Source organism: Rhinolophus sinicus, linkage group LG16 (genome assembly GCF_036562045.2).
Source record: "Rhinolophus sinicus isolate RSC01 linkage group LG16, ASM3656204v1, whole genome shotgun sequence".
NCBI classification, from domain to species: Eukaryota; Metazoa; Chordata; class Mammalia; order Chiroptera; family Rhinolophidae; genus Rhinolophus; species Rhinolophus sinicus.
Window position 1 is genome coordinate 13655193 of NC_133765.1, and position 27878 is coordinate 13683070.

Consider the following 27878-nt stretch of genomic DNA (forward strand, 5'->3'; position numbering starts at 1 on the left):
CAACAAAAAAGCTATTGTCTACTTTAACACTCAGTTATTTTATGCAGTTCTTTATCTTTCACATCTAATTGTTTTATTTGCCTTGATTACTGAGTGATATTAATTTATTTAATTGAAACCAGGCTAAAGAAACAGGAAAATAATAACTGACTGTAAAGAAAGGAATGTGGAGCATTGAATTTAGGGGAAATCTGGAATGCGTGGTGTTCTTAGTACGTTTGAGCCATCTGCCTTTCAAATGCTGATGGCTTCCAGTAATGGAAAACGTCTTTGCAAGGGCACCCCTATTTACAGAACAAATCTGGATTCCCCAGCAGTAGTGAGTTTGTCATAACTGAGAAGAGTAAATGTTTTTGTACAGCTGTGACCCATGGACAGCTCCAAAACACACAACTGGAGGGCTGAATTCCTAGCGGCAGGCTGCTGAATGCTTTCAGCTTTGGAGATAATAGAGCCCATCCATGCAGACTCCGTCTGTAGTAAACTTAACCTGAGAGGAACTAAGTTAGTCTAGTCAGATAATTCAAACGATATATGGCTTTGTTTTTCAATGTCCTAGGTTCACTCCTGTAAACCATTTTATTGCAATATGAGTAGCTACACACAGAATGATGATATATAGGGAAAGTCAGTTTTGATGAGGAGCTGGATTGAAAAGGACTGATCTCCACAGAATGGAGGGAGCAATTATGCTTTATACCGTGTTTCCCCAAAAATAAGACTGAGTCTTATATTAATTTTTGCTCCAAAAGATGGATTAGGACTTATGTTCAGGGGATGTCATCCTGAAAAATCTTGCTAGGGCTTATTTTCCGGTTAGGTCTTATTTTCGGGGAAACGCGGTAGTTCTCCCTAATGCTTCAAGAGCAGTTTGCTTTTTTGTAGTCTTCTGGAAAGGGGTGTCATGACTTAGCTCCAGCCCTCTACCGTGCACCTCTACCCTCACTCCTTTCTGAGATAAAAAGATCGTGCTCCGCTATGAGCTGGGATTGGCTGCCACAAACGGCCGTGTTGCAGATGTTGTTTCTAGTTTTTAAATTTCCTTTGGGAAAGAGAGTTCAAATTTACATTTATTTTCTTATCTATTTATTTATTTATTTTAGTTCTTGGTGATTTTGGTTCATCAACAAAGCATGTTATTACAGCAGAAGAAAAAAGTACTGGTTTTATTGGCTGCAAGGTACCAGATAGTAACCCTAAAGCCGAGGTGCGCTATAAAATCCGAGGAAAGTGGCTGAGACATTCCACAGGTGAGAGTTTTTATGAAAAGCCATTGGCACCCACAGGTCAAATGTTCATTAAACAGTCAACTATTAAGCTCTGTGTGCTGGGGACTGTGGATACAAAAATACATAAGATACATTGTCTCCACTCACAGAAGTCAAGTGGAAAAGACTAGAACAAATGGTTACACTGTAGAAATGATATTTCATACTCCCAGGGCTCACCCCCTGGACTCACTCAGGTCTCTACTCAGATGGACCTTCTTCTGAGAAGACTGCCCTCAGGGCCCTTTCTAAAATAATACGCCCTGTTACTGTCTGTCCCTTGTATTCAGCTTCTTGTTTTTTCTTTTTTCCCCCTATAGCATTGTGTTATAAATATTTTTGTTTGCTGGTTTGTTATTTACCCCTTTCTCTGCCACCCCCAGTCTCCGCACTGGAATGTCAGCTGCGTGAGTGTAGGGCCTTTTTCTGCTGTCTTCATTGCTTATCACTTGTTGAGAAAAAAAAAAAAACATGAATGAACAGACATGACTGAATGCTGGGTGACCAGTGCTATAGGTGTGGGTTTGTCCCAGGTGGTAGCTCTGGTTATTGTACCTTTGTCTAAATGTGCTTCTCCGGCTTTCAGTGTACCCAGCCAGTGATCTGTTGTCAATTGTTTCTGAAGGGCTTGATTTTGTTAATCTAGTACGATTGACTTTGTTTGCCTTGACTGTCCCTTTCCTTCGTTTAATGAATTTTCTCCAATTGCTCATTGGCTGCTGGTCTTATGTCTAACTTTAAAGCATAACTATCAGCCTTGATTAGTTTTAATGGGTGTTTTTCATAAAGAGAGAGGCCTAACTGTGTTCCCTTCCTTCCTCAGAGAATTACTTAATCCTTCCATCAGGAAATCTTCAGATTTTGAATGTATCCTTAGAGGACAAGGGATCATATAAATGTGCAGCCTTTAATCCTGTCACACATGAATTAAAAGTCGAACCCATTGGCCGAAAGCTCCTTGTGAGTCGTAAGTATTTGGGAGGATAAAGGTAACTAGGAGACATCCTCACAAGCATTCCTCGTAGGAAGTTGAGAGTTGAGTTTTTTCTAGATCCTTTTTAGCATAAGAAATTAGTATTATAAAAATTAGATACATACATGTATTATAGAATAGTGCTGTACAGGTTTTAATGATTCTTTAGCGGAGAATTTTGGTCAAGATCACAGATTGGAATACATATGGAAAACTGCCCTTTGCTCAAATAAAAAGAAATTATAGAGAAAATATAACTTTATATCAGTGGTGACCAAGTGGGTGGCTAACTGAATTATGAAAAAAGCATGTATCTGTTCTCTTCCAGATTGATAAATTATAAGCTGAGTTTTAGATTATGGTAGTTGAGTCGAGGTGGCACCAATAGACAAAGCTCAATCAAGTAGTAGTTCCTGGTCTTGGTGAGAATTCTCCGTTTCTAAACTGCTAATTCGGATGTAGCCTAAAGGATCACCAACTCATTTAATTTTAATTCTCTACTAAAAATGATTTAGCTGCCCGGTAGGACCTTGTAGTGTAAAGAAGAATAAATGGGAAGGTGGACAAGCTCACAAATTTGCTAAGGAAGCGATTGGACTTGAAAACTTAATGGTAATTTTTTGTTTTCTCTTTTTTCCCCCAGCCCCTTCTTCAGATGATTTTCACATTCTCCACCCCACCCTTTCACAGGCATTAGCTGTGCTTTCTCAGAGCCCTGTAACCCTGGAGTGTGTGGTGAGCGGGGTCCCAGCTTCTCAAGTGCACTGGCTGAAGGATGGTCAGGACGCCATGGCGGGAAGCAGTTGGAGGAGGCTGTATTCTCATCTTGCCACAGATAGCATCGAGCCAGTGGACTCTGGGAACTACTCGTGTATGGTGGGAAGCAAGTCTGGAGACATAAAACACGTCACTTACATGGTTAATGTACTTGGTAAGATGGCACTTAACATGTTGTTTTAAGGTCAGGCTATTTTTCTGGTCTAACTGATGTTTGAATGGAAGATCTGTTTGTGAAGTGTGAACGAAATAAACTAGGGATATCTACACCAGTAGACAGAGCAAGGTTCATTTTCCTAAAGGACTGCTGAATTAGGCAGTATTTCTAGGTGTCGCGGAGCAGTTCACCTGGGACGTTCTTGGGACCCTCACCCCAACCTGGTTATGTAGTGCAGAGCTTGCTTGCTCTTCCTTAAATGACACGGAGGAAAGACTGGAATTCGGTAGAAGATTCCGGGCTGTGTCACGTATAGTATCCAGTAGTAAGTAGTCACTAAGGCAGAATACTGACTAGAAAATATCACCTCAGAAAGAAATCTATTTCTTTGATTTTTTCCTTTTGGAATGCTTTCACTATACCTGGCGCACAAAATCTGCATTATTTTCACATTTCTCTGTATACTCTCTAGCTCCAAGCTGTTCCTTTCTTTTCTTCCAGCTACCTATCTCACTATTGTGTGCAGCGCCAGAAAGTGTTTTCCTTTCTCAAACCAGGTTTTCATGAAAACCAGAATAAAATAGGTAGTAAGTGGTTTCATTGTTAACGCAGTTTTGTAAGCCTGCTTATGTTAATTGCAACAAGGGCCTGATGTAGGTTACACTGGAGTTCATGTAAGTGCATGGCAAGTGGGCTTTAAAGTTTAATGATCATTAGGACTAGATTAATATGCGTAATCATTTAATTTGGGCATATGTTATAAACGTCGATAAAAGATGTGCTTTGTCTAGGGAAAAACTCACTTGATGGATATTAAAGGAAGTTTGCCCAGTATACACATAACCTCAAAACTGACCATAAAAAGAATTTAACTTCTGAATAAGCATTCTTCTGTTTTGGCTCTTGTGTAGTGTGAAATCTGGGAAACTATTACTTTATTTCAAACAAGTAACCTGAAACTAATGCTAAGAGAAGCCCAAGATTAGAAACTCTGTGTGTGTGCATGTGTGTATTTGTGTGTGTATTGAGGGAGTCAAGTGGGTGGGGAGATGTATTAAAAAGAGATTATAACATATTAGTAACATATGGTTTTCCCTATTAGGGGAAAGTTAAAATGCATTTCTAATTTTTTTTGACCATAGCAGATGGGAGAATGTGAGTAAACAATACAATTTGGTTTTAACTAGTTACTGGCAGAGAGAAGATTTTACATGACTCATGTGATAATATATGTTTTGTTTTCAGAACATGCTTCAATTTCTAAAGGACTGCGGGATCAGACAGTGTCGCTGGGTGCCACAGTACAATTTACTTGCGAGGTTCATGGGAACCCAGCCCCCAACTGTACCTGGCTTCATAATGCACAGCCTGTTTCTCCTTCCCCACGACATCTAACTGCAGGAACTGGATTGAAAATCACTGGTGTTACCATAGAAGACTCTGGGCTGTATCAGTGTGTCGCAGATAATGGGATTGGATTTATGCAGTCTACTGGGAGACTTGAAATTGAAAAAGGTAGGCCATGTAATTATAGTAAATTTTAGTTTATAGATAGGCTTTTGTTGTGGCTAAAATTTAAAGGGAATGATCCTCTCACCGTAACAGAACTGTGTTCATGTTTCACGGTCCTTTCTAATTGCAAGTAGGTATGTCCACGAAGAGGCAGCTTTATTTAATCAAGCTCTTTAAATCATTTTGAAAAATATTTTTCAACAAATACAATATAGTTTAAAAGGTACATGGTAAAAGTCTCTCACTTCTATTCCCTAGCCAGCCAGATTTCTCTAGGACTAATGAGTTGTATCAATGTTTTGAATATTCTTGTATGTACATACACAGTTACACACAACATATGTGTATATGTGTTTAATAACAATATCTTTTTTTTTACATCGTGGTAACATTTTTTACCTTGAATTTTTCACTTAGCGTATCTCTTGGATACCTTTACCTATGGCACATTAAAGAGTATTTTCATTCCTTTTTAAAAATGGCTGCTTATTAATATTCCATTATAGAGTTGTAATGATTTGACCAGTACCTTATTGATGGCTGTTTCTAATGTTTTGCTTTTATAAGGAGCTCTACAATGATGTCCTTCTACATAGATTATTTTGCACATGTGTGAATATCTGTAAAATAAATCCCTAGAAATGAACTTGCTTAATAAAAGCATATATGCATTGGTAATTTTGATCACTGAGTTGCTCTCCAAAACTGTTACCAGTTTACATTCCCACCAGCAATGTGTAACTGCCCGTTTCCTCATATCCTCACCAAGGCAGAGTATTGTCAATTTTTTTAAAAATATTTGCTAGTCTGATAAGTTAAAAAAAAAGTACCTTTTGATCTGTATTTTATTATGAGTGATGTTGGGACTCTTTTCATGTGTCTAGGAGCCATTTGAATTTGCTCTCCTGTGTATTCATTGTTCATTGTCTTTTGTCCATTTTAAAAATTAGGTTTGTTCTGTTTTCTTATTGATTGATAGTTCTTTATATAGTAGGGAAATCAATCTTTTGTCTATGAGTTATAAATACTTCAAATTTCAAAGAATCACTATGATACAAATCAGTTCTCTGACCTTTGTGCAATTAATTAAGAAGTTAATAACAAAAATATTTTTTAATCAGCATGTATTTGGAAATTTAAAATTATACTTCTCAATAGCTGGATCAAAAATGTCATACTGGAAATTTAAAATACTTTGAATGATAATGAAGGTGCCACAGATCAAATTGTGTGGGATATAGCAAAAATGGAACTTAGAAGGCAACTTATAGCCTAAATGCTTATAAAAGAAAATTAATAAGACTGAAAATTAGTGAGCTAAGTAAAACAATAGAATAGATTTTAAGAAAGCAGAAGAAAGGATATAATAAAGATCAGGGCAGAAATCAAATAAATAGAAAATGAAGATAAAGTAGAGAGGCTCAGTACAGGCGTGCCTCGTTTTATTGCACTTCGCTTTACTGAACAAATGTTGTGTTTTTTCCACAAATTGAAGGTAAGACCCTCCACCAGGAAAAGATCACGACTTGCTTTATTGTGATACTGGCTTTATTGTGGTGATCTGTGACCGAGCCCACAGTACCTCGGAGGCATGCCTGTCAAGATAAAAGTTGGTTCTTTGTAAAGTCTAATAAAATGGAAAAATCTTTGGCAAAATACAAATAAACAATATTAGGAGTAAAAAGTCCAAGTCTTGTAGAGATTAAAAATAGTAAGACTGTGATAAACTTTATGTCAATAGTTTACATATGTAGACAGAAATGGACAAATTGTTAGGAAAACTATAACTTAGTAAGGCTGACTTAAAGAAATAAAAAGTAACAGACCATTCCAAATATTACACAGACTTTTCCAGAGAAAAGAAAAAAAATGGGAACTCTAATTGGTATAATTTTGATTCCAAAATCACCAAAAAAAAGGTATGAGAAAGGAAAATTGAAAACCAGTCTCATTTATGAACATAGATGCAAAAATCCTAGATAAAATATTAACAAGCAATCAATATATAGAAAAGGAAATACATCTTGACTAAGGAGTTATCCCAGGAATCAACCAGAAAATTTAAAGTGTCATTCATTCTTTTTATTGAATAAAGGAGAAAAACAATGAATATCTCAATAGAAGCAGGGAAACATTTGTCATAATTCAGTATCCATGTTAGACACTTAGAAAAATAGAAATAGAGGGGAACTTTCTTAACTTGATAAAGAGTATCTAACAAAAACTTATAGGAGACATCACTTTTAACATTGAAATGTTAGAAGCATTCCCTTTAAAACCTTCCATTTATCATCATACTGGAGAGTCTAAACCAGCACAGAACAACAAGAAAAAGAAATAAATAAATAAATTTAAAAAAAAAAAAAAAGAAAAAGAAATAAAACAATGTAAGGATAAGAAAAAAAACACCAAATTGTTATTAATTTACAGCTACTATGATTGTCGACATGGATTATAATCTTCAATAGTTTGCTAGCAAATTATCAGAAATAATAAGAGCATTTAGCAAATGGCTGGATGAAGACCAATAAACAAAAATTTGTTGCCTTTCTGTATACCAATGTATTAGCCAGGTTTCTCCAGAGAAATAAAACCAACAGAATGTATAAAATATACATAAGGGAAATTTGGTATAGGAATTGACTCACACAGTTATGGCGGTCATGAAGTTCCAGGGTCTGTCCTCTGTAAACTGGAGGAGGAAAGCCGATGGTGTAATTCAGTTGGGGGGAGGGTGTGCTTATGGTGTAAGTTTTGACCTAAATCCAAAAACCCGAGAACCAGGAGCGCTAATGTCCAATGTCCAAGGACAGGAGAAGACAGATGGCTCAGTTCAAGCAAAGAGAAAATTTGCCCTTCCTCCGCAATTCTGTTCCACTGGGCCCTCAAGAGATTGGATGGTGCCCACCCACTTTGGGGAGGGCCATTGCTATATGCAGTTCGCCAGTTTAAATGCTATCTTTTCCAGGAGCACCCTCACAGACACACCCAGTTACCTGGGTATCACTTACCTAGTCAGGTTGACACATAAATTTAACCATTACAACCAGCAACAAAGTAGAGTTTAAAGGTGACCTTTATATTAGCAACATTAAAAAACCCCAAGTACGTAGAAAAATATACCAGTTCATGGATACCAAAATTTGTTAATATGCTGTTGTCAGATCTTTCGAAAATCTTTCTCTAGATTTATGTAATTTCGATTAAAATTCTATCAAAATATTTTGAGGACCTTGACAGACTGATTCTAAAATTTATATGAATGAGCAAAGGCCTGAGAATAGATAAGACACTCTAAAAGAAGAAATATAATGTGGGGGACATGTGGCCGTGCAGCAGCCTACCCGTCTGTCTCCTTGTACCTGCCCCCAAAGAAAGGAGAGTCTGTGAGACGGATCCTTTCAGGGACCTTGCTTCACCTTTGTGTTTGCACCTCATGTCTCCCTGTTTGGCCCCAAAAAGATGGCTGGTCAGCCAATGATGAGTAAGATTCCCCACGGAGCGGACTGCTCAAGCCAGGCGCAGTCGAGTGGGGACCAGCAGGAGAACCTACGGAGTTCGGAGTTCGTATAGGTGGGCACAGCCCCCCACCTTCCCCCGGCTAAGGAGTGCCTCAGCCTCTGTGGCTGCATTCCTTCCCACAACCTGCAGGGAAAGTGACTCAATGGTGTGCTCTCCATCTATTCATATGCATATAGGTTTTGTCCCTTGGGGAAGTACAAACATCCTGAGACTTACTGTTCTGCTGCCTGCAGGCAAGGGTGATTGGCTTGAATCACTTTCCTATTATGATGTGTAGGACTCACAGATCTTGAGATTGACAAGCTTTATCTCCTTTGCTTCCCCACCTAACTAATAAAAGCTAATGCATAGGCCCGATTTGGGGCATCCAGTCCTTGAGACTGGGGGTCCCTTGGCCCTGTTTATAATCTATTCATGACTACTGTCTTTTTTTAACCCTGCGCTGCCCTCCTCGTTCCCCACAACTCTCCTTGCTTGGGATGCGACAGGGACATACTTTACCAGATACTAGAACATGTACAAAAATTTGTAATCATTAAGGCAGTCTTGTTTTGGTGTAGGAACAAATAGACTCTTAGAACAAGACAGAGACTGCTGAAAGGACATTTGTACTTAACGACTTGACTAAGTGGCATTGCAGATCACCAAGGGAAGGATATCCATGGCAAGTTTGATGTGAGATAATTGGTTATCATGTGGAGAAGAAGAGGAAAGTAAATCTCTAACTCATAATGTATACAAAGACAAATTCCTAGTGGATTAAAGACCTACACAGAAAAGCAAAATGGCAAAGTTTTTGAAGAAAATACAGGAGAATATCTGTATGGTCTGGGTAAAAATTTTTAGTAAGACAGTTTAGGCTAATTTTTAAAAAGATTGATATGACTACACTGAAATTAAAACATCCTCGTTATTAAAAGATACCATTAAAATGAAAAGAAAAACAATAAACTGGGAGAAATACTAGTAACATATATAAGTAACAAAAGAACAGTATCTGGTATACTCGTATACAAAGAACTCTGAACCATTACAAAAAAAGATAAATGATCCAATAGAAAAATGGACAAAAGGCATTTCACAAAGGAGGAAAAATATGAGTGACACATAAACGTGAAAAGATGTTCAACCTTATTAGTACTCAGGGAAATAAATGTAGGTTAGGACCAGTGAAATAGCATTTAACACTTAAGAGATTGGCAAAATTCAGAAATCTGACAATACCAAGTGTTGGTTTGTTTTGTCAAACGTAGGAAGTAGGACTGGAGAAAGAAAAATATGTTGGAGAAAATGTTATTTGTCATCAATATTCCATTGTAGGCATACTTAAAAAAATAGCCCCAGAGAATATCTGGGACCAAAAGCAAAGAGTTAGTTCAGAAACAAAAATGTTGTTCATGTATATGGTAGGAAGTAGGTTTATCAACCTACTCAGGACAGGTTTTTCGCCCAGGAATTTTTATAATCGGATTCCCTCCCCCTGCCCCCAAATCCTCCATCCCCGGAATTGACTATTTTCATGAAGGAATCTTATTTAGTTTTTTACTCCTTTACACCTTTTTCGTGTTAAAGTCTGAAATTTTGGCTTCACATGTTCTATATTTACAGTGGTCAAATGTGTATAGGACACCTATTGGAGAGCTTTCAACAGATTATATACATTCCTTTCTGGAGGACAGAAAGTCTATGTAGGAGAGGTTAGGAGCCCACAGCTATGAACAATTCTACTTTTTATTGACAGTTTTCCTTGGTGCGAGGTGAGAAGGGCACTAACAAGAAGGGAGTTATCTTTGTTCTAATCATTACTATCATGACCATATCACTACTGGCACGTGATTTTGCCAGCACTGCTATGTCAGTGTGTGAGTGTGTTCTCCACAGAGCTGCATGTAAGGCGTTGCTTAGAAACGCATGTATGAAAGATGTTTCTAAGACTGCTACTTGCACATGACATGGCGAACATTTACACAGTGGGATGAAATCATTTTGCCTTGTAGAAACCAATGTTCTTAATTTTCTGTGTGTGAATTACTTTTTAACAGACGGTGGACTCAAGCCAGTTATAGTTACAGCGCCAGCAAGTACCAAGGTGGTAGAAGGAGACTTTGTGACTCTGTCCTGCAATGCCACTGGAGTGCCAGTTCCAGTCATCCGTTGGTATGACAGGCGTGGATTGATAACCAGCCATCCGTCTCAAGTCCTTAGATCTAAATCCCGAAAATCACACTCACCAAGACCTGGGGGCTTTGACCTGGAGCCTGTCTACTTTGTTGTGTCCCGAGCTGGCTCCAGCTCTCTGTACATCCAGGCTGTCACTCCGGAGCATGCCGGGAAGTACACCTGCGAAGCTGCAAGTGAGCATGGCACCGCGAAGTCCGAGGCAGTCCTCACCGTGGGTGAGTTGCCATTCGTTGTTTTTTTTTAGATGAATAGTTTTCTTTGATAATAGGGGCTACAGTGCTTTGAAGTATTATTTTAATGAATCCAGCAATCTCTAAAGATATTTTTTCCCTAATGCAGTGACATGTAGAAGTGTAGGTTTTGGTATTTGGCCTTAATACGAAGGGAACAAACCTTGGTCTCCGTTTCTGATGGATTTGCTAAGCTTGCATTTGTCATAAAAAAGCTCTCATTTGGGAGGAAGCCCAAGGTCTGGCCCCTTTTTTGTAGTTAATGCATTTGGTTTTCTAAGCTACTGAAAATGTTGTTGCAGAGATTTTTCAGGTGAGCCCTTGATAGGTATAGTATCCACAGTGTACAGGGTTGGCTTTCATTGAGGAAGTAAGAGTCACGGTACCATCGAACAATACCTGCGTGTGCATTTCTCCATCTTACTCAATTATTTTTTTAATGGGATGAATAATATTAATCTTGTTTATTTTATTAATTTTTGGTGGTGATGACAAAAACTTTATATAATTTTTGAAGTACTGGCAATATAATAGCAATATTATTAAAATTAATTCAATTTTGACTTAATTCAAATTGAAACCTTACATCAGTGGGCATTTAGAGCAGTATTCCCGTCAAGTAGTCAGTTGAGTAGAGACTGTCACCATATTTGTCATGTGAGAGTCAGTGTCACAGAGCAGTGCCGCCGTTAGTTTTGGTAACTGAGGTCCCTGCCCTGGGCCTCTGCTTTGGAGGGCTTCATGGGGCTCTCTTCTGCGAGGATGTTCAGGTACCACACGTCAGAGTCCATGGGGTCCAGGGACTGTGTTTACCTGGAGCCTGGAACCCAGGTGTCTCCTTCTGTACAACAAGTCCAGGGCTTCAGAAGTCCCTGCTTTAGTTAGTTTACAGTCTGGTTCCACACAGCTCTTTTCCCTGGTTTGTCCTCCAGAGTGTGGGCCCCCCCCAGAGTGCAGGTGCCCTTAAACCAGAGCAGTGGCCAAGGGATGGTCCTTTGCAGAGAAGTGATGGTGAAGTACCCAGAGAGTTGATGTGTGCACTGGTCTTTCCATTTGCATGCACACAAGGACCCTAGCTCTGGATGAGGCTGGAGGTGGGAAGAGAAGACGGGAAGGCCAGGAACTCTTTTTATAGTCTGTGCTACTCCATGAATGCCAGAGGTGGGGGTGCGATGGAGGTTAAACACGTCGGCTGTGTTAGAATCCTGGCTCTGCCACCTAGGAGTTTTGTACCCTGGGGCGACTTACTGAACTTGGTCTGTGCGTGTTTCCCCATCTGTAACAGGTGTAGTGTACATGGTGTGATAAAAAAATACAGTGAATGTTTAAGAAAAATTATTACAGTAAAAGACACAAAGCCATTGTTCCCCCTCAAAATGTTCTCCCTTGCTTTGAGCACACTTATCCCATCATTCTCGCCTCTTTCTGAAGCAGTTCTGGAAGTCCTCTTTCATGAGTATCTTTAGTTGTGCTGTCGTGGCCGCCTCGATGTCCTGAATCGATTTAAAATGTTTTCCTTTTGTGATCATTTGATTTGGGGGAAGAGCCAGAAGTTGCCCGGTGCCAAATCCGGTGAATAAGGTGGGTGAGGACACACTCTAAGGTTTTTATTTGACAGAAGTTGCCATATACCAGAAGCGATGTGTGACACAGAGCCTTTCCATTGTGATCACAGAAATACGGTGACTGCTACACCAGGTGCCATCCAATGGAAAGGCAGGGATCTTCAATATGTGAAGTGGCGCATTGAACCTTAGTAACAGTGTGTGACAAGTTCAACTTGTTCGGTGCAGTTAGTCGGGTAAGAGCTACGGTTGAGAGAAGCTGTGTTTTACAGTGTGCTGTAAATCATCCTCCATCATGACAACACTCTGTGCCACACATCACTTCTGGTATATGGCAATTTCTCACAAATAGAAACATTACAGTGTGTCCTCATTCACTTTATTCACTGGATCTGGCACCGTGCGACTTCTGGCTCTTCCCCAAAGTCAAAATGACCAAGAACGGTAAATGTGTTGAATCAATTCAGGACATCGAGGCAGCCATGACAGGGCAACTAAAAACACTCACGAAAGAGGACTTCCAGGACTGCCTCAGAAAGTGTGAAGAATGATGGGATAAGTGTGTTCGAAGCAAGGGGACGTATTTTGAGGGGGATTAATGGCAATGTGTCTTTTACTGTAATAAATTTTTTATTTAAACATTCACTGTATTATTTGATCGCACTTCGTAGGTGCCCTGTTCATAGGGTTGATGTGAGAATTCAAGGAGTTAATATATGTGAAGTGCTTAGAATGGTATCTGGCAACAGAAACCCTTCAATAAATACTAAGTATTAGGTTATAATTATTACTGTCTAGTTATTATTAAATTGTAATTATCCCATGTAGTGGTTAAGGAAGGAAGAAATAGTTACTGAGTTTAGTAACCCTAAGAATCCTCAAGTAAAGAAGATAACTGAGTGTTGTATGAACTTATACATATATATGAATATGCGTGTGTGTGTGGGTGGGTGTGTTTATATATCTGCCAAGTAAAAGTAAGAGTTGCTCTACACAAAATGGTTTACTGTAAGACAGGTGTAATGCAGGTGCCGTTTGGGTGGCATGTAGCTGAAGTGATTATTTTATGTAAGTGTAGGGTAGAGGGAGCTGTGGAGGGCACAGTCATAACTGACGAAACGCTCACTTTCCATGTGATTCGAAGCCTTTAGAGCAGGGGTGTCCAAACTTTTTTCAACGTTTTTCACCAAGGGCCATATGCGGTAAAATACACAAACAGCCGGGCCACTCATTCGAGGTGTAGTACGTATTGCCTCACCTGGTTTATTTAAGTAAACTAAATATATTTTTGGAATTTGCTGCAGGCCAATTAACAATGGATCGCGGGCCGCAGTTTGGACACCCTGCTTGAGAAGATACATAAGGTACCTTGTGTACATTAGATCTTAGATCTTTAAGATGCTCCCTTCAGGATTTCTTCTGTCTTGAGAAATACTGTTGTTATGCATGGTAACCCCGGCACCTACATCCTACCTAAGTGGTCCTGCGTTGCCGTTTTCACATGCTAGCTAATAATTATTAAGATCCAGCTGGGTTTATTAACGCTCAGAACAGTCCAGAACAACCCGCTTCTTTTCACGGGAATCGGAATCTTGTTAAATTCCAGCATATTGACAGCCACTTACTTTGTTTATTGTGACGTGGGGAGTAGGCACAATCAGAAAGAAAGGTGACTGACCCTCCCCCAGCCCCTATTTTTTCCTTTCCAGAGACCTTGGGTTTGGAGGTCCTTGATGTACAAATATTTGTAGAGTGAGTTTAACTCTTCGAAACCATAATGGGAGTTTGGCCTGGGTTTCCTAAATAGTTTGAGGCGGAGGTTGCTCGTATGAGTGGTCACAGTGGGAATAACTTGGACAGATCTGGTTACATTCCCTGTTTGATTAGTTTCAATTCAGAGCCATTAAGTTCACTGCCACAGTTATAGGACTTAGAAAACCAGAGTTTTATCGATCTCTTTTCCAGCTCAAAAAACATTCTACCTTACAAAATGCTAGATGTCTGTTCTGACCATTTCCCTGAGCTCTTTTGAAGCTAAATTGAAATAATGTATGTGAAAAAAACTTTTGAAAGTACTGTTAAGGCCTTATAAATTGTGTCTACTATCTTGTCAGTGCTTAAATGATATTATTGGCAATAACAGAGGAAGATTAATTGAATCTCCTTTTTAAAAATAGTTATGGAGGCAGCCAGATAGCTCAGTTGGTTAGAGGGCGGTGCTCTTAATTAACAAGGTCGCCGGTTCAATCCCCACATGGGCCACTGTGAGCTGCGCCCTCCACAACTAGACTGAAACAACTACTTGACTTGCAGCTGATAAAAAGTCATGGTGCTTGACAATAAAATTGTAAATAAAATATGATTAGTAAATATGTCAATTTTAAAAGAAGGGGGTCCTTTCCCAGTAGCCTAAGCCCCAGCTAATCACCTCCACTTGCTAGAGAACATCTCCCTGTTAACAGGCACCAGAGCCACCCTTCACATCAGCCCACGCTCTGACTCACTAGGTAAACACGGCTGTTCCAGGAGCAATATTTTGAAGTTGTCTCAGTGAACTTAATTAGTTTTCTTCTATATTATTTTCTCACTAGCTTGTTTTCTTTGATTGAGGATGCTTCTGGGACACCTTTTCTCTCTGTTAAACAAACAAAGAACTGGCCTTACACTGTCAGTCCTGTTTTTTCTTGGTTCTATACTAAAGTGCAGTCTTCTCCTAAAAACACACCCACCTTTTACCAGAAATCTGACTTCATTGTGGAAAAGAAACTCTCACATTGTTTCCTGTGCTCCTTTCCTCCACAAAAGTAGTCAGAAAAGGAGACTTTTTTGTTGCCAGTATTAACAACACTTTAGAGAACCCAGGATGTCAACCCGTGGGTTTTATGCTGCGGTGTGTTTGAGTTCATACATCGCTCTCTCAGTTTTCCACAGCGGCACCACTAACACTCTCCTGCCAGCTGTTGTCACTGATCTCCCAGAACCCTAATTTCTTCATCTGTAACGTGGGAGTGTTACTGCCTAAGAATGTTGTTTTGAGAATTAAATGAGATTATGTTTATTAAATGGCTAGCGCAATGCTTGGCACATAATATGTGCTCAGTAATTCTTTTTTGATATATGCAACCTATTATTTCAGTGCAAATAAATTATTTTTACCTTCCTCTGTGTATTCTGCGTGTTTCTAGTACTGAGTATTAAGGCTGTCTGCCATTTTATCTTTCTTTAGATTGGCAGTTTTGGGGGCTTTTTTTTGAAGAAAGGATTTTTTTTTAACTTTTATTTATTTTAAGTGTGTTTTTCCAGGACCCATCAGTTCCAAGTCAAGTAGTTGTTTCAATCTAGTTGTGGAGGGCGCAGCTCACACTGGCCCATGTGGGGATCAAACCGGCAACCTTCTTGTTAGGAGCACCGCACTCTAACCAACTGAGCTAACCGGCTGCCCCCTAGATTGGCAGTTTCTTAATCCTCCTTTAGTTCTGTCCAGATAACACGGCTTGTTTGGAAATAAGTACATTCTTCTCTTATCGCTGCTAGTCTTGTTTCATGTCTTCCCTTTTCTTGAATGTAGATTGTTTTTTACGTGTATGGTAGGTATTTTAGTTATCTGTTGCTGGGTAACTTCCCCCCAAAGATTAATGGCTCAGAACAGCAGCCCCTTTATTATCTCTTACAATTCTCTGGGTTAACTAGATGCAACTGGGTGCTTTTCTGGCTTTGAGGTTTCCTATGGCATTGTAATCAGATGGCACTGGGGCTGGAACATCCAAAGTGGCTTCACTCCCATGTGTGCCACCTTCTGAGGACCGGAACCACGCCCCACTTCTCTCTCTGTCTCTCCATGGGCTGGCTGGGACATCTGTATGTGGCAGCACAAAACTGGATGTGCCAGGCTTTCTGAAGGCTTAAGGCTGGAAGATCACAGCCTCACTTGTCACCTCCAGTGGTGAGCGCCCATCACAGGGCCAGCCCTCAGTCAGCGAGGGAGGGGACTGCACAAGGGTGTGAATACTGAGAGGTATCTTTGGAGACTAGCCACCCAGTAGGTCATAGCTAACTCCTGATCATATCTTTACAATTTATGTCACCTTGTTCCCAAGGGAAGGCATTGCCCCTTGTGTTTCATTTACCAGCGAGAGTTAAAGCTCAATGTTCTCTAACTTAACATCTTCTGAGGTTAAGCTAGCAAATTGTTGTTGCAAAAGAGGAAATGTTAAAGTAGAACAAGGAAAAAATAACATCCTTTAAACCACTAAACTACTGCATCATATTGATTTTTCAAACAATGAGTTCGATCATTCATGAATAAAAGGTCTCTACTGGAGGTTAGATGTTTCCCTGAATTATAAATTGAAATGTTACCTGTTCCAACTTCTGAGGCTCCAATTGTGCTAACAATATCAGCGTGGGCAGTTAGATCACTGTATAGAGGACACTAAAGTAATAGATTGTTTCAAGCTGTCTCCTCTCTCTTTTTCTCCCTTTCTCTGCAGTTCCTTTTGAAACAAACACAAAAGCAGGACTAGTCACACCTTCTGAAGCCCCTCAGAAAGCTATAAGAGCTGGTTCAGAAACTGGATTATTGAGCCCATTTCCAATCAAGGAACATTCCAGAGCAGTGGAATCACCATCAGAGAAAAATGCTAGTGGTGCCTCTGTCCCTGATGCACCCATCATTCTGAGCCCTCCCCAGACCCACACGCCAGACACGTACAACCTGGTCTGGAGGACAGGGAAGGATGGCGGCCTGCCCGTCAATGCCTATTTTGTGAAGTATCGGAAGGTAATGTCTTCTCATTTATCATGCTTTTCTCATACCGTAACACCGGGTGGATGGGATACACTTACTATCTCCTACTTTTGTGGAGTGGCAGGAAACAGAACAAGATGTTCCAGGAGGACGAGTTTGAGAGAGAGAGCGATCCCAGCTGGATTGACCAGCTTATAAAAACAGAGAAAATGAAGTATAATAATTTCCCCCCAAATTGGGATTCTAAGAACCCAGTAACATCTTAACATTTTTGTTTTATCAAATATTTTAACCTCTTGGGTGTAAAGCTCTATAAATCACTTTTAAAAAGTTACCCCATTCTCTCCCTAAGATAGTAGGATACAGTTTATATACCAAAGAAAGCAGTCTCTTAATAGAAATAACCTTTAGAACAAAGTCCTCTGGAATAATCTCTGACAATTGTTTGCATTTCAAATTGTCTTCTTAATTGTATTAGAATCTTACATCATTTGATGATTTATTATAGTAAACCTTGGTCCTTTCACTTGATTTTTAGATGTTTTCTCTCCAGAGGCTTGTGTTAAAGCAAAATGAAAAAAATCTCCTCTCTATATTTAATGAGACTAGTGAATGAATGAAAGAGATGCATTCATATTTCAAATCATTTTCTCTGTTCAAGACATTTTGGTGTCCATCATTTAATAGTAATATTTTTAATATCTGGAAAAATTAACATATTTGAAAGCTTATTCGTTGTTTCTAACCCCATAATTGTAGATGAAGAAAGTTTCACTAGAATTCTTTATCCACATGAAAACTTCCATGTAATGTTGTCTTTTGTTTTCATTAATGAAGATAGAATGGGTTGTATCTCTTTTTAATTTATTTCATCCAACACATATTGAGCAGTGTCAAGACATGAAGCAAGGATGCTGGAAATATATAATACATAATTACATAATCCATATACATACAAACATATTCTAATTTATCATATATTATGTATATTTTATGTATTATCATTAATACATACTGTTACATACTTATTTTATTCTCCCATTAGCCCAGTAAGAAAGGAGTATTGTTTCCATTACAAGTGAAGGGAACAAACTCTGGGATATCAAATAAAATGCCAGAGGCCGTAAGTTAGTGGTGAAGTAGCGGATCCAGGACTCTTTACAGTGAGAAACCCTACATTTCTGCTACAAGTCTTACATTTCTTATTGTGTCTCTTTTATTTCAAATGGGATATCACTTCCCCAAATTCACCTGAAATTGAATGACTTGGCGTGTTTATCAAATGTGAGTGGAAGCTTTTCCGGCCCTTTTTCTCCTTTCCTTAATGGCCTGTTTTCTCTTGAGTAGCTGGACGACAGTGTTGGTGTGACGGGAAGCTGGCACACGGTTCGCGTCCCAGGAAGTGAACACGAGCTCCACTTAACGGAACTAGAGCCATCTAGTCTCTATGAAGTTTTGATGGTAGCGAGAAATGCGGCAGGTGAAGGACAGCCTGCCATGCTTACTTTCCGAACTAGCAAAGGTGAGTGTGATCCCCCTGAAGAGGAATGATTGGCTGTCTTGATGTCACTTCATTAGTAAGTATCCTTTTGGGTAGTAGAGATTCTTAATTCTACAATTCTACTAATTTACTAGCCTACTAATTCTACTATAGTTTACTAATTCTACAATAAATTCATTAAATAAGCCTATGATAGTACCTTTTTGGGCCACATTTGGATGGTTATAGGATTCCGTTCCACCCAACATTGCATAGATATTTTTGAGAGCTCATGATACGTAAGGCCTTAGGGTAGGTGATGCAGGGCAAACAAAGATGATCAAGACAAGATGTGTCCGAGTGGAGCCTCTGCTTTGCTAAGAAAGGGAAGACAGCTACATAATCCAACTTAAGGCAAAACTGCAGGTCAGCTGATGTTTATTGAATGCCTTCTGTATTCCGGGCAATAAACACAATAGACAAAACTCCTTGTCCTCCTGGAGCTGACATTCTAGGTGCGAGACTTATACCTAAGTTAGAAGTGCATTATTACTAACAACTGTCACCTCAATAAATTTAATAAAAAAAAAAAAAAAAAAAAAAACAGAAAAAAAAAAAAAAAAAAAAAAGAAGTGCATTAGAGGGTGGTGAGTGTTAACCAGAGAAATCAATTAGGGGATGGATACAGGAAGTACATGGGGGGCCGTTGTCACAATTTACAGAAGTGGCTGGAGGACAGCACAGTAAGCAGTCGACAGCAGAGCAGGACATTAAGGAGGCGAAGTGGAAAGCCAGCTGGCTTTCTGGGGAAAGAACATCCCAGGAGAGAGAATAGCCAGTGCAAAGGCCCTGGGGTGGAGTGTGCTGGTGTACCCTCGGAACACTGAGGGGGGTCACTGTGATGGACCAGAACACTGAGGAGAGTATTCAGGGAGGAAGGTGACAGATGTACCCTCGGAACACTGAGAGGGGTCACTGTGATGGACCAGAAAAGTGAGGAGAGTATTCAGGGAGGAAGGTGACAGATGTACCCTCGGAACACTGAGGGGGGTCACTGTGATGGACCAGAACACTGAGGAGAGTATTCAGGGAGGAAGGTGACAGATGTACCCTCGGAACACTGAGGGGGGTCACTGTGATGGACCAGAACACTGAGGAGAGTATTCAGGGAGGAAGGTGACAGATGTACCCTCGGAACACTGAGGGGGGTCACTGTGATGGACCAGAACACTGAGGAGAGTATTCAGGGAGGAAGGTGACAGATGTACCCTCGGAACACTGAGGGGGGTCACTGTGATGGACCAGAACACTGAGGAGAGTATTCAGGGAGGAAGGTGACAGATGTACCCTCGGAACACTGAGGGGGGTCACTGTGATGGACCAGAACACTGAGGAGAATATTCAGGGAGGAAGGTGACAGATGTACCCTCGGAACACTGAGGGGGGTCACTGTGATGGACCAGAACACTGAGGAGAATATTCAGGGAGGAAGGTGACAGATGTACCCTCGGAACACTGAGGGGGGTTACTGTGATGGACAAAAAAGTGAGGAGAATATTCAGGGAGGAAGGTGACAGCGTGGCCAAATCACACAGCGCCTTATCTATGTTGAGTTTGACTCTGAGTGAACTGGAAGCATTGGAGGAATTTGAGCAGAGCTGTGACATGACCTGCTGTATGTTTCAATGGACAGTCTTGGCTGCGGGGTAAGGAGGAGGGCAAGGGAGTAGGCAGAGACCAGAATATGACAACTACTGGGAAAGACTTAACAGAGAAAATGACAGCGGTGCACAGAGAAAATACACTTTTTCAGTGGGTGGCTTGTGAGGGTAGGCTTGATGGAAAAGATGCCATCACAGCTTGACTATAAACGAACAAGAAGACTTCCGTGAGCAGATGCGGCATTATAATCAAAGGAGATGTGATGATTCGGAAGAAATTATCAGTTGGCTTTTGAAAAATGCCCTTTCATCTAGTTACTGAGACTGGCCAGCAAAATAATGAGTATCTCTTACTTGAAATGTATTTTGAGTTATTTTTCATAATTAGTCCTTAGTTGTTTATAGAATTTGATCTATAAATACTGAATAATAAGCATGTGTTTCAGTTTTAAAATAATTTTTGCCTCTTGAAATTTTAAAACTTGCCAATTTTCCAGTGAAGAAACTTAGCACAAGTTCTTTAATTATGAATTGTTGTTTTAGAATTAAAATGTACAGTAAAAAGAAACATGGACGAATAGTTTGAAAACCTTTATTCTAGGCATTGGACTTTTTGACATGTGTTGTTTTCTGTATGTAAATTAAAGTTAACCTGATAAAGAAAGACACATTCTAGTTTTCCCTTTAAGGTACTAGACAAAGACAAAGTAATTTTTAAAGTCAGTTCCTCAGAGTAGCTAAGTATTTACAATGTAGGTCCTAAATTTAGACACTGTAGCAGATAAGTTCATATATTTATATTTATGTGCCAGTTGAGTTCGTAGTATCTTTACATGGGAGTTTTATGTTACAGCATATGTTTTTTAACCTTTCTAGAGAAAACAACGTCCTTGAAAAACGCCCAGGCATCCTCTCCTCCTGTGGGTGTTCCGAAGCGCCCGGTCATTGCAGAGGCTGCAGACCACTTTGGAGTGGTGCTGACAGACTCCAGGCACAGTGGAGGTAAGGAGAAGACGCTTCATGTTTTTCATTTTGTTTGTTTACAAGTGGAACTGACGTGGTTCAGATTATTTGGGGGGTAGAGTGGGATGGGGGCTTGTTTATTATTCCGATTACAGCCTACCATGTCGCTCTTTTAGGCCCTATTTCAACTTTTTTTTTTAATGTCCTGTAGTATTCAAATCTTGGTAACCCAGTATCATGATTGGGATTTAAGATAATACACTCAGATTCAAAATGTTCCGCTGCTAAGTTTTTATAATTCACAAAAAGGATTTTTCTGTCTCTTCTCTGGCAAGGAAACCAAATTTGTATTTTGAACTCTTGAAAGTCTAGCTTATTTTGTCTGTGTGACTTATCAACGTACATGGTGGTACCTATAGTAAGATTTAGATTTTTTGGTTTGTTTTTCTTTAGTTGAATGATGATAAGTCATACTCAGTTTCATTGCTGTAGCTTGTCAGTCTTATGGTTTTTAGATGCTGTAGCAGTAAAATCTTCAAAGGACTTTTTTTTACTATTTAAATTTCACATTTATCAATTCTGTAGTTACAGTAGTGGACACTGTACTAAACGCTGGCACAGCAGAGAGAAAATAAATCTTGCCTTCAAGAAGTTTACTGTCTAGTGGATGACACACAACTAAACCAGTAACAATCTAGTGGGTAATGTGGGCAAATTAACCCATAACAATGAACAATATAGAGGGTGATATGGACAAAAGAACCTGTAACAATGATTTGGATTCATTATGCCTGAGAGTCTACCCATGGTATAGTGAGATCGCAGGAGAACTACCCGAATCACCCATTTGATACAGAGGAGGCCAAGTGGTGGAAAAACGGGCTCCCTGAGCTTCGTCGCAAAGACAAGAAAGCTACAGCTGGAGGAAGAACTCGGAAAAGCGATTCTCGGCAAAGGCAGCTTTTTGTGTAAAGAGACAGATGAAGGACATGTTGTATTTCACTTAGAGATTCTGAGATTGGAGATTTTATTTAGTGTGATTGGTTGCTGTGGGAAGTGACACAAGAGTGAGGGAAGGGGCCGGGTGGGGGGGGGGGTGCCTTGTATAATACACTTAAACAGTTAATCCGTCCCTGAAAGCTATAAAGTACCCTAAAGGATTTTAAAGAGGAGGAAAGAAGGTATGGCAAAAGATGAGGCTAGAGACATGATGAGGATAGTGGTGGTGTGAATGGAGAAGGGGACAGATTACGGGAACTGACACATTGAATGAGAGGGAGAAATGGTGACCTGGGCTTGGGCAACTAGGCCCATCTCCCAAGCTAGGTGGTAAGAATTTTTAGGTGGAGATTATGGATTCAGTTCTGGAAATCATGAGTTTGGAGTTAGCCAAGCAAAGATAACCGTAAGAAGTGATGTATGCGGAAGGTAGCTTATCTGTTTTATAAATTAGGAAACTGAGACTCAAGACGGTTATGAAAATGATCCAGAAAGTGGAGGGACTGCTATGCAAATTCAGACTTTTTAGCTCTACTATAGCGTTCTTTCTTTTATCCGTTAACTGTCACATGCTGTTTCCTTTAGATATTGCAGATATTCTTCTCTGTAGATATTTTTTTCCCTAATAACTTTCTTTTCCTGTTGGTCTGTGGTGTTCTTTGATGAGTTTTAACCCCCATGTGAATCAACACAAGGAAGTTGTTTGGTTATCTGGTATTAAAAAAGAGATTCACTAACAGTTTTATTCATTCTGTTTCCACTGCTTTCTAACTTGAAAGGAATACAGTAAGTACCACTCAAAGTTGCCTGCTTTTAATATATTCCTCCATTAAGCAATTTGTTTCGAAAATGCCACAGTGTTCTTCGTACAAGTACCAAACACAGCACCATTTTGTTCTTTCTCATGCAGGTTGAAGATGTGTTGAGACAGAGGGTGTTGCTTGAGGAGTGTGGCACAGGCTTGATAGAGACAGGGCTCCCTTGGTGACTTCACCAAAGCAATATAACCCCCAAAGCAATATAACCCCCAAAGCAATATCACCAAAGAGTGGGTCGGTCCTCCCTGGTTTGGCTCTAGAAACTCGATGATCAAGATGCCAGAAGAGAGTCGTTGGTCTCTTGAGAGCCAGCTCACTTTTACGAAATTTACAACTTTTTTTTTTACAAAAAGTTGATTAATGTGAAACCAGAATGGCAGCATGCTAATTTGTGATGTAACTGTCATACAGACCAGGTTGAGTCCTTCAGCGTTCTGTCCCTGTAGGAACCACATGGGAAGCCAGTTAGAACCACACGATTGCTTGGTCAGCAAAAAGAGTTAGATGCGTGGTTTGAATGGCTGATGTTTCCACCTGCCGCAGAGTTTAGACCGTCTGATCTGTGGGTTAGGACATGCCCTCCCCTTTCAGTGCGAACTGAAAACTGCTAGACATTAGCTCTCTGACCCCCTTTTTCTCCGTGTTCATGTGGATCGTCTACTTCCTGACAGCATTTCTTTATTTAACTGCATATCCTGACTTCCTGCTTTCCTCCTGAGCAGCATCCTCTCTTCCCGTTATTATCAGTGTTGAATTTATTAATCAAATTTTATCTCTGTTTACCACTTGCAGTCTGTTTTTTTAGAGTAGTATTCCTATAGCTTTGAGATGTGTTAAGATAGGATAGTAATAGCTAATATAATAATCTGTAGATTGTCTGCTGAATGTGTTTTATGTAGCTTGGATTGATAAAGAAAAACATTTAAATAAGAACACAATTTTGAAAATTTACTATAAATTATAAATGCAGTCAGACTTGAAGCACCAAATAATAATTACTTACACACATTTTAGCCATGAATCCAAAATAGCATGATCACAATTATCGTACTCACTGACTTTCAGTTTTTCAGAGAGAATTGTCAAGTTTATAGATTATTTTTACTTTCCTTCCTTTTATTTCCTGTATTTGGCCATTTCATTGTCTTTTAACAGACAGGAAGATAGTCATAATACTATCAACTCTGAGAAAGTTGGAGGAACCTTTAATAAAATGATGTTTGGGAACTTATCCCTTTTAGTTTGAATTATTCTTGTCTCTGACACCATGGGTTATTGAAGTGAATTTTTCTGTTTTTAGTTCCAGAGGCCCCTGATCGGCCTACCATCTCCACTGCATCAGAGACATCCGTCTACGTCACTTGGATCCCTCGGGCCAATGGGGGTTCTCCAATCACTGCCTTCAAGGTCGAATACAAACGAATGAGGACTAGTGATTGGCTTGTGGCAGCTGAAGATATCCCTCCTTCCAAGCTTTCTGTGGAAGTTCGTAATTTAGAGCCAGGTAGTAATATTCAAACTTCCCTTTTTTACCATCCTTGCTGACTTTAGATGCATATTTTTAATAATCATGTAGTCTTCTAATTGTAAAAGTAATGCAAGCTTAATGCATAAAAATTTGAAAATAAAGAAAATATAAAGAAGAGATTAAGTCACCTGAAAACCACCCATCCAGAGATAACCATCGTTTACATTTTGGTGTATCTCTTTCTAACCTTTTTTCTCTTTTTAATACAAACAGGGATTGTGCCATAAATTGTTTTGTGACCCTGTTTTCCTCATACTATATCATGCATTTTCCAGTATCATTAAAAATTCTTCAAAAACTCAACTTTTAATAACTGTGTATCTTCCATATAAATATACCGCAGTTTACTTAACCCACTCTTTATTTCTGGGTTTTAGCTTATTTCTAACAGCAAATGAGTAGAAACAATGTCATGGTGACATCTTGGCGTGTATGTGTGTGTATATGATTTGCTACGAATGAATATTTTAAGAGGAAAATTGCTTGTTATTTGACTACAGTTGTTTGCCGACGATGCATCTCAGCATAGTTATTATACTCAGTGCTTAGACTTACAGAGACAACACTAACACTTTGTTCTGTAAATTTTGTTCAGCAGAGGAACTCTGCCCCACCCCTCTATATATGGGAAAATTAAACCATAAAAGAGAAATGGCAGTGACCACAAATAACACTTTCTTTTACTTGTTTAGGTTTCATGACCAGTTTTGTTTATGAATTCTAAAGGGTGCATTAGTAGCAAATGCCTGTGTTTGTCTAGGAACGTGAGCTAGGTGTAGTTGGTAGAAGGTGGCAGTTTTAAATGTGGGTGAAGCTAAGTGACATTTTACAGACGGAAAACATTGTCTTTAGAAGCCCAGTAGTTATTTTTGAGCTATTAGAAAACTTGCTGTAGGAGTCTGACTTATTCTTTAGATTCAGATTTTCAGAAACTCACAACTCTTTGTGTTTTGGGTTTTTTATTAAGTTCTTAAATCTAATACAAATAAATACTTTCTGCTCCCTCTCTGTATTCTCTTCCTGGAGGAATCACAGTGACATCACCCACATGGCACCTCTTCATAAATGTATTCACCAGGTTAAACCACTTCAGTTGTTTCTTTCAAAGGGAAAAGAATCTGGTTTTGAGCACAGAGACTTCAACTAATACTGTATTTGGTGGGTGTGACATTAGAACAAGATGGTAAAAAGAGCAGATGTGCTTTTTCCTGTTCTCTGCCTGCCCCCTTCTGTGAGAGATCTCATTAACATCTCATGGTATTTAGATCTTGGAATCTTGAGTACAATGCATTGAGCAGCTACTACTAGTTGATAGAAATTGGCAAGTGGGCTGAAGTCTATTTACCATATAGGCTTTAGAGTATGTATTGCTAAGGCACAATTGTCATATTTTGAATATTGTACATTCAGTTGTCTTATGACAGCTTTTTTAAAACTCTGGGTTTTTTTTCTCTCCTCAAAAGGTTCAACATATAAATTTAGGGTCATTGCTATCAACCATTACGGTGAGAGTTTTCGGAGTTCAGCATCTCGTCCTTATCAGGTGGCTGGGTTCCCCAATCGTTTTTCTAACCGTCCAATAACTGGACCTCACATTGCATACACAGAAGCTGTCAGCGATACTCAGATCATGCTAAAGTGGACGGTGAGTAAAACGTCTTCTCTAATGAGAAGATTTTCTGGTTTGGCCATGTTAATCAATTTAATGTGTTCTTGTGATATAATGTGATGAACAGCAAATTTTTAAACTTTTAAGTGAGGGGAAACTGAAGGGCACAGATATAAAAGAACATATGATAAATGGTGCAGGGTTAAAAGAACATATGATAACTGTCGCCTCAGTTCTCATCCAAGTGTTCACTTAATTGCCATTTCGGGATTTATTCATTTTGTACCAAATGTACTTTTATGCCTTTGAACTTTGTGACTAAAATATATTGCACATATATTGCTTTATTTTTGTTTAGTCCTGCAGTAAGCTAAATGTTCTTAAATACCTTTGAATTAAATTAAAAATGGCCATCAAGGATGTTTACAAAATGAATCTGGAGAAATATTACCACACAGATAAATTAATCTTAATGCATTTGAAGGTTAAATTTATTTTTGTCTTTGACAAGTCTTTGCTTCTACTTTTTAGTATATTCCATCAAGTAACAATAACACTCCCATTCAAGGATTTTATATTTATTACCGGCCAACAGATAGTGACAATGACAGTGATTACAAGAGGGATATTGTAGAAGGTAAGTCCCATTGGCGAGTGCGTCCCAATAAAGGAATTTTGGAGGGAGAGGGTTTATAAATATTATGAAAAACATCATCCCAGGTTAGGATAGAGTGAAAAATGAAGTGGCCTATTTACTATTATTTTGAATTTTTCCCAAAGAAAGGTAATTTTTTCAACTTAATATATATAGTAGCTTACATTTTGGTTCTCAGGACCCCAGTTACAAAAGTATGGGGAGACAGGATTTATCAGTAGTTCATTTAAAAAGAATTTTTGTTTTCTGTTTTGTTTAAATGAATAGTGACTTGGGTATAAAAATTAACTGCAACTTCTAGCTATATTTTTTAAAAATAATGACTCAATCCGTAGTCCCACTGAAGTGTGTACTAGAATGATCATATCTTGAGCATGTTATCCACTTTTAGAGATGCTGAGAAGCTGGAATATATAGAGAGGGAAAAACAGCCAAGATGGTGAAACTCCCTTTCTACTGCATTTAAAATGTAATGCAGAATTGTGCATATGGTCTGAAGGCCCCCGCATGATCTGGCTGGCCCCCGCCGATACCTTCAGCCATGTCTCATGCCCCTCGTCCTTTCTCACTGTGTCTTGTGTCACTCACTGGCCTTCTTTCAGTTTCCATGTGTACACCAAGAGCTTTCTTGTCTCAGGATCTTGGCACATGACAATACCTGCTACCTGCTGAGCTCCTCTCCCAAGGCTTTATCTAGGTTCTCCAGATAAAGGAGTGTGTGCTTAAATGTTTTCTCCTCAGACAACCTCCTCCCACTTACCTGAGATACCCTTGTTATGATTTCTAATTGTGCCCTTTATGTTTATTTCATAGACATTGATCATAGTTTAAATGTGTGTGTATGAATGAAATTATTTGCTTAAAGTTTGTCCTCCCACTAAATGTTAGCCCCCTATGGGCAAGGGGCCTTTTCCCCACTGCTGTATCCCCAGTCCGTACAATGGTGAGCTGCTCAGTATTTATTGAATGAATGAATGAATGAATGAACGAAGTCCAAAAAGAACAATGGAATGTCTGCGGATGATCAGGCTGGAAAAAAGACGACTAACAAGCAACATGACAGCTGTCTTTAGGTATTTAAGGACTGTTACGTGGAAGAGGAACTCAGTCAGTTGGAGGAGGGGCAGTTAAAAGGAAATAGTGTGAAGGAAGAACCCTCTAACGCAGCATTTCTAGCAAGTTCTCTCACACAATAATAAACTCCCTAGTTTTGGAGGTACCGTCAGTAATATC

General features: G+C 39.4%; 1 protein-coding gene across 7 annotated transcripts in view; it reads left to right on the top strand.

Annotated features, from left to right (window-relative positions):
* CDON (cell adhesion associated, oncogene regulated) overlaps positions 1-27878 on the top strand; it is a 95091-nt gene that overhangs the window by 35608 nt on the left and 31605 nt on the right. For 6 of the 7 annotated variants that reach the window (XR_012492770.1, XR_012492769.1, XR_012492771.1 and 3 more), the window contains exons 4-14: positions 1104-1250; positions 2092-2235; positions 2885-3172; positions 4421-4690; positions 10252-10605; positions 16676-16965; positions 18280-18454; positions 20950-21075; positions 24154-24357; positions 25845-26026; positions 26522-26627. Coding sequence is in view for 4 of the 7 variants with exons in the window: in XM_074321820.1 (XP_074177921.1) it covers positions 1104-1250; positions 2092-2235; positions 2885-3172; positions 4421-4690; positions 10252-10605; positions 16676-16965; positions 18280-18454; positions 20950-21075; positions 24154-24357; positions 25845-26026; positions 26522-26627 (2286 nt within the window). In the remaining 3 variants the exon portion in view is untranslated. Of the gene's footprint in view, positions 1-1103; positions 1251-2091; positions 2236-2884; positions 3173-4420; positions 4691-10251; positions 10606-16675; positions 16966-18279; positions 18455-20949; positions 21076-24153; positions 24358-25844; positions 26027-26521; positions 26628-27878 lie in introns of those variants that run through there. The other variant, XM_074321821.1, reaches the window with a different exon arrangement.